The sequence below is a fragment of the Parasteatoda tepidariorum genome, chromosome 10 (assembly GCF_043381705.1).
Source record: "Parasteatoda tepidariorum isolate YZ-2023 chromosome 10, CAS_Ptep_4.0, whole genome shotgun sequence".
Taxonomy (NCBI): Eukaryota; Metazoa; Arthropoda; class Arachnida; order Araneae; family Theridiidae; genus Parasteatoda; species Parasteatoda tepidariorum.
Genome location: NC_092213.1, coordinates 18,372,337 through 18,380,366, shown reverse-complemented (window position 1 = coordinate 18,380,366; position 8,030 = coordinate 18,372,337). Strand labels below are relative to the sequence as shown.

General features: G+C 31.7%; 1 protein-coding gene across 1 annotated transcript; it reads left to right on the top strand.

The window, feature by feature from the left end:
* Positions 1 to 4,591: 4,591 nt before the first annotated feature.
* Positions 4,592 to 7,678, top strand: LOC107441162 (speckle-type POZ protein). Its single transcript, XM_016054314.3, has one exon. It carries the CDS (start codon positions 4,765 to 4,767, stop codon positions 6,382 to 6,384), a length of 1,620 nt encoding a protein of 539 aa, XP_015909800.1. The 5' UTR covers positions 4,592 to 4,764; the 3' UTR covers positions 6,385 to 7,678.
* Positions 7,679 to 8,030: the final 352 nt, after the last annotated feature.

The following is an 8,030-nucleotide window of genomic DNA, read 5'->3' as shown; positions in this document are numbered from 1 at the left end:
TTCATCTAGTTTTTTTCGATTGACTGGCTTTTTAGTTTTTTACTTATTGCTTACTAGTATCTCTGCCGACCGGCCTGTGTAGGGGGCAGGGAACTGACCTAGCATCCGAAAGGTCCTGGGTTCGAATCCCGGGCAAGGCATGGATGTTTCTTTCTCTCTCTGTGTGCTCTATGTCCTTTCTCATTTGTGTGTGAATGTGACCTGCCCTATAAACGGGTTGTGGCTGTGTGTTTGGCGTGGCAGAAGTCGAATTCCTGGCCATAGATGGCGCCACTGAAAAACGGGAACAATCGTACCCCCACTGCCTAAGCAGGTATACGACAAAAAAAAACTAGTATCTCTTTAATATTGATATTAGTTAGTATTACCTACCGATCAGGCCGAGATAGCCTGGTCGGTAGGGCTCTGGTTCCATGTCCGATAGCTCGTGGGTTCGAGCCCTGCCGGCCGAAGAGTCTCCGTGTAGTAAATAGTGACTGATGCACGTCAAATCTGTCGAGTCGCAAAGTCCTCCATGTTCCCATAACAAATCAATACCTCTGGGGGTACTAAATTGGAGATTGATCGTTCTCTGATTCAGGTCAAAATTACGATCTGTGGATGAATGAATGGATGTATCAATGGTTCCGTCCTATAAACGGGTGTGTCGTATGGGTGTGGCAGAAGTCGAATTCTTGACCATGTATGGCGCCATTGGAAAACAAGAACAATCGCATCCCGCTGCCTTAACAGGCATACGTCAACAACAACAACAGTTAGTATTTAACTCTGCATAAATTATCATCATCATCACTTTTCTTAAACCATTCTTAAAGTTAAGTATACATAAAACTTTATTCGCTATAAAATTTAATAACAATTAAAAACTTTACTTCTCGTATTATGGGAAAAATTTTTTAATTTTATCTGATTTGTGTTTGGATAAAAACGACAGTTCATAAAACATATTAAACCATTAAATAAATTGTCCCAAGAAACTGAAATGGTAAAATGTTACCTGATTAAACTTCATTTGCTTTAAAGCTATATAAATAGGAAATAACAGTCCTCTCTTTAAAATAGGTGCCTATTTTCAAGACTGAGTAACTTCCCTGCCACTTCTTGTTTTGTTTTTCATTTTTCTTTTCTCCTCCCTCTACTGTTTCTTTTCTTGTTTTATTTCTCCTCTTTCTTTTCCATTTTTTCATTGACACATTTACTTTTGATATTTCGAAGGACTTTAGTTCCTTTTCATTCACGCCTGGAAAGTTTTGAAGATGGGCGCCTATTTTTGAGCGCTTGAAACATGTCGACTGTTATTTCCAATTTATATATTTTTGAAGGGACTGTATTCAAGTCATATCAAACCATTCTATCCACCGGTCCGCTGATTAATATTGGTATTAAAATTAATAAAAATTTTATTTATATTTAATTAGATTTAAGCTTAAAATATTTTTCATTGAAGAGATGTATATATTTAGAAACAAACTTTCCTAATTTTGTGTGAGCGTTAAAATTATATGAAAACTTCAAAATATTAACCTTACCAATCTACGATAAAGCACTGAAATATTTTACAGATGCTTCGTATAAACAGATTTGAGAAATACTGTATCTGTCAATGTAAATTTTGTAAAATATGAATCTTTATACATTCATTTAAAAAGTATGTATAATAAAATATCTTTACATATGTATAAACAAATGTACAATTATTTAATAAAATCGTTCATTAATTGTATATCTGAAAAACAAGGTCTGGCACTTTTTTGAGTTAAGAGTCCTAAGTTTTATAATAGTTTTAGCTTGCAAAGAAAGTAATTTTCGCTTTTTTTTAGTGAAAATGAAGGCAATTTTCAATGAATAACCATTTTATCAAATTATAAGGTTAGTGTGCCTAAATGCGACACAATTTCGTATACGTTTGACCCTTTTTAAGTCAAGATTGACCTTTTTTAGTTTTTTTCACTGAAAATGGCAAGTGTTACGATTTCAGTTCTAAACAAACGTTTTTTGCTGTAATTGAATTATTATCTACAACTTGAGCAAATATATTTCAGTGTCACATTTGGGGCAATTTTGTTTCATTTAAGGTAACTAGTTCTTAAATGCGACACTCAAATTACCAGTGCATCTTTACAACGTTTTTATTCACGTGCATTTTGTCTCTAAGAATAAAACCTTAGTATCAAAATTTTAAATCTTCAGCAACTAACAGAATGCGGCATGCCCGTATACAATACAAGTTTAAATCGTTTCATTATTATAGTAAGCAGCATTTATCGTCATTTTATCTCAAAACTGAGTTTATAGGCGATGAAAATTTCGAACATTTTAAATCCTACTAGAGAACTTAAAATCAAACTGGAGCTCTGACCTGGATGACTACGCAAGTTCTCATAGTTTCTTGATTGCTACTTAAAAAATTTATCGTGATATCATTGTCGAAAGAATTTATCGCCATTCAAAACTATATCTACTTTAAAATTGAACTCGACAATTTTAATTTCAACTCTATGTTGGATCACATAGCAAGCTTCAATCATTTTCTGATCATCACAGAATCGTCATTTAAAATTCCGAATAGTCTATGTCTAGCTTGAGTACTTAAAATACAACTGCAAGAGTTTTTCTCTGAATGACTATACATGTTATGACTATTCATGACTATACATCCTTTATTATACACGTATCATCATTGATTATACAAGTATCGCAGCTTTTTTTTAAAACTACAGGGAGAATTTATCCCAATATTATAGACGATAGGAATTTATCATCAAACTAAGATATGAAAATTGGCTAGAACTCCACAATTTTTTGGAGGAATCAGGCTCTAAATGCGTCAACTCCTCTAATGGCTCTAAATGCAACAACAAATGGTTCTAAATGCAGGCTCTAATTGCAACAACTCCACTAAATCTAATACAGGTGATCTTTTCCAATTTTTTTCTTGTAGTATTATGTGAAGATGGTCAAGACAGTGCTGTGGACGCATAACCTGTGACCTCTATTCTGGAATAGTGACCCCCATTTCACGGAAAAACGTCGCATTTAAGTTTGGTGGGGTTGGGTGAGCAGGAAAATAAATTGTGAAACTGTTACGAGAAAATGTTTCAAATGTGGTGAAATAAATCAAGATATGCTTCAGAGGCCCGAAATTTTCATTCTATCGCACTTACGGATAAATCATGAATTAGGATTTAAAGTAACTGAACGTTGTTGCATTTAGGCCCATTGACCTTATATTGCCATTATATATACTAGGCAAATCTACCTTATTAGGCACATTGACCTAATAATTTTTTTTTGCTGGAAAAAAAACTAATTCTGATGATGTTTGATCTCCTTATTTGAAGGAAGGATTTTACCGTCTAAAAATTTTGTATTTTCAAGAGCATTCTTTCGGACAACACACTTCTGGTCCCCACTGATGACGTGCTTCAAAAATGGATAATTTTCTTGACGTTTGAGAGGCAAATCACAGACAAAACGCGGTGGCACAAATTTCTTTCCTAAGAACATTGAGAACCCATATGTCGAGCATTGAGATTAAACCTTTAGGCTTTTCAAATAATCTTGATTGAACGAATTCAATCAATTAAATCTCTCAGAAATCTCACGAGTTTTAATTTGCAAGTTTCTACCACTAAATGGCTTTATAGGGTCTTTACCAGCTCAAACTGGCGTGGTGCCTCTCCGTAGATCTGAATCAAAAATTTGCGGAATCGAATTTTCACAAACTAGCTTTGGCACTGGTTTACTTATCTGGTTACATCTTCATCATACACATCGGATAATTTATTTCTTGCTTTAAAAGTATTTTTCCCTTTTTGATGGTAAAAAAGTAAAATCTATTGAAAATTCTGTTTTTAACTCTCCATATTTGAAGGAGCGCCAACCGAAAACAACTGCGTTGAATCACTCGAACTTTTTGACACACAAGCCTTGCTATATCAGCTGCCAAAATATATAAAGATTATGAGGGTTAAGTGTGAAGTTGGCTGTGAAAAAATATAATTAAGTTCGCTGTTGGTAATAAATAATTCACTGTATCATGAATTTATTTTTTATATTAATCTAAAATGCGTTTTGATTGTTTTTAAATTATTGCCTAACATCGATAGCCTTTAGAAACTTCTTTTTAAAGTCAAAAAAAAATAACAGATACTAATTACAAATTAATTTTATTAGGTTATTGCAGAGATTATTTTATTGTCTTCAAGAAGTGTCCTTGATGATACAAGTTTTTTTTAAACATTTATTTTCGTAAGCGAATTTAATTTTTCAATAATTGCAATATTTTATTTAATCTTTTTTAAAACTTAAAATAGTGCATTTTAGTTTACAAAAAAAGCATCCAGTTAAGATTTGAATGTGATTTGTTTCAATCTAGTTTTAATTCATGATTAAAAATATTTAAAATTAATTGGTTTTTAATTGTTTGTATTCAAAAAACTTTGTTTTCTTGTACTGGTCAGAACAAAATCATAATGTCTTAATCTATATAAATGAAACTTTAAATTATGAATAATAAAAATAAAACTTTTATGAACTTGAACGCTTTTTTTTTACATCATTTCAGAATTAAATGCTTAGAGAATGTTAAACTTCTAAGTCGTTTCTCTTCTAAAGGCTCTGTTATCTCAAATGTGAACCGAAACGTGAACTTTATCCTTAAGATAAAGTAGAATAGTCTGACGCTTAATATAAATAATTACATTCACTTTTGGAGTTCTGATACTTTATTATATCAGCGGAGTTTCGATACTTTATTTAAAAATGGATGAATTTGTGTTCACTTGGAAAATAGAGAACTTTAATTTGGCTGTGAATAAAAAAGGCGAATCCGTCTCCAGTCCAGAATTTATAAATGACTCGTTGGAGAAAACTAATTGGTTCCTTCAAATCTACCCTTATGGAGAAACTGATGATACTTATATTGGGTTGTACTTAAATCGTTCGCAAAGTGACACTGGACCAACTAACATTGCAATCAACTATACATTTTCAATAGTAAAAGCCGATGGCAGCGAAGAACCGTATAAAATGTTTGAAAATGTCAACTTTACGCTATCTAAGAGGGACGGTTGTAAAGAATTCAAAAGAAGAGATGACATTATGAAAGGTATTAAAATTTACCTCCCAAAACACACTTTTACTGTTCGATGTTATATACAGAGATGTGCTGCAACTCCGTCTGCATCAAAAAACAAAGAAACTGTCAAAAACTTAGCGATGTTTTTATTTAATGAAAAAACTGATTCTGAGTTACCTGCGGAAGTGTACTCTGTAGCAGATGGTGCTCTGAAAGAAGTGAAAGACAAAATTTGTCCATTTCCAAATCAGTGCACTGCTCGTACTAGAGTCCGCCTTGAAAAAAGGACTTTTATTTGGAATATCGAGAACTTTTCCCAGTTAAAAAAGAATCAAAAGGTATTTTTGCCTGTCATTTCAGCATCGAAGTTGACGCCATCGTTTTTGATGACACTATATTTGGCAGATGAATCAGCATCTGATCAGCACATTCAGATTGAAATAAAGAAAAAGAAAGATTTTACTTCTGTTTCAACTATAGGCTATGGCGGAATAACAGTCCTAAAGCACAAAAGTAGGCCATCCGATTTCAACTGTGCTATTCATTTCTTCGAAGCTCAGAAAAACGATCCAGTTTGGCAGTTCCCGCCAATAATAAAAAGAAGTAAACTACTCGGAGAGAGAGAAGAATATCTACGAAATGACACCTTGTCTCTGAAATGCCAGTTTGCCCTATCAGATGGAGCAACTCTGCATCAAATTGAAGATACCAGCTACTGGTCAGCAGAAATAGATGATGCTGAAAAAGAATTGGAATCCTTGTTGAACTTGAGAGAAGATTTTCTTAGTCTAAGTACTGATCCTAAACTGTCCGACATAACCTTAATGATTGGAAAAGAGAAGTTTCCAGCCCACAAAGCTGTGCTGTCTGCTAGATCGGCTGTTTTCAAGGCCATGTTTGAGCGAGACATGGCAGAAAAGGAAAGTGGGGTGGTGAAGCTGACTGATCTTGATGCCGATACCTTAACGAGAATGTTGAGGTTTATATATAGTGGATGCGTGGAAGACCTCAACTGTGAAATTGCAGCTAATTTGTATTCTGCAGCTGACAAGTATCAGTGCCTTAATCTTAAGGAAGAATGTGCCTCATTTCTGAAAACAAACCTATCTGTTGCAAATGTCTGTGACGTTATATATATTGCCGACATGCATCAAGATGAGGATCTAAAAGCTGCAGGGTGTGAATTTATTACACTCCACGGTGCTGAAACTTTGCGTTCAGAGGAGTGGAAAATGTTTTTAAAGAATAAAACTCAATTGGCTGCAGAAACTTTGAACAATATTGGCTTACGTTATATGGTTTGATTTATAGAACACCAACTTCTATTTTTATTTGCAAATTCTTTAGCTTTATACTTTGATTATATTCACTAAAAATTCTTGAAGTTCATTTTTTAAAATTATGCACAGAAAAAAATTCTGGTAAAACTACCGTACTGTGTAGAAATAACATTTCTGGTAAAAACAACAACTACGGTTAATAAAACCAAAATATACTGTATTTAAATCAATCATTTGGTAAATTTTTCCAATCATATGGTAAAGGTTTACAGAGATTTCTGATTTTCAAAATTATGGTTCTTATGTTATACACATTTTAGTACACATATATTATAAAATACAAAATTAAAAAAAATATTTGACCATATAGATTGTTTTAACTCCATGTTTAAAGATAATGATCATGCCATGCTTAAAGATTATTTAATATTATGCCATACTTTAACATTTTATGGCATGCTTAAGATGATAAAATTATCATATTTTACCACATTTATCAAATTTTATCACATCATGGAATTCTATAATTTTTTTTGTTGTTAATTTTACCAAAACCAATACCAAATCGTTCAATAAAAATTATCAAGTTGTTTGGTATTCTCCTCCAGTCAGAACCACGGCAAGTTTTACCATATTACTTTTGACCATACTTTTTTTCTCTATGCGTGCATTCAATTTAAAATTGATTTCTAGAAAGAGCAAAAATTGCTTTCTTTCTTATTAGTTAGAATATAAATTTAAATGTCTTCCATAATTTAGCCTACATTTGTGGACAAATGCATGATAATATAATTAGTTGTTCATCAGTGTCTTGCACAGCATTAAAAATATACTTTTGCACATTGCCATTCTTAATTTCAATAAATCTTTAAATCACTTAGTATTCATAAAAAATTTCTTACACTAAAAAGCAATAACAATCCCAAATTTTTTCAAATCAAAAATATTTGGATGCGGACATACAATGGTATCAGTTATCATTATTTTGTCCACATCATATGTATATAAAATTATATATTGAGTTAAATTGCTGGGCATAAATAACGTGTTTGTTTTAACTCAATATCATTGCTTATTTTCAAAATAATTCTTATTTAATTGCTACATTTCAAAGCTCATCTAGGGATTTTCGAAATGAATCAAAAGACAATCAATAAACGACTAATATGTGTGCACTGAAATAAATATGCAAGAATATTATTTTTACAAACTTAAAATTATTTTGAAGTCTCACTTAACTCCATTATATTCTGAATACTTTTAAAATTAAAGAATACCTTGATTCTTACTTCATAATAAAATAATATTATAACCCGTTTATGTTTGATGTTATTTAAATTACAGCAATATCAATTTTTCATTTCTTGGTAACAAATAATACAAAAGCTGCCCCAGATGAACATTATACCAGATAGTATCAATTCCTGCATTCACAAAATAAAACATATTAATATTTCGTACGAATATTTTTCTCATTAAATATTTTCTTCTTACATTTCATTAATTTCTTTTATTTTTTTCTGTCTTTTTTTCATGTTATCACTAAAGTATTTAAAAAATATATATAATTTACTTTAATTAGATGAAATTTTTTTTAAAGTACTTTTTACGCATTTATCAGTTTATTTTCTTCTAAGTTTCATTTCTTCAGGATATTTATTAATAAAATC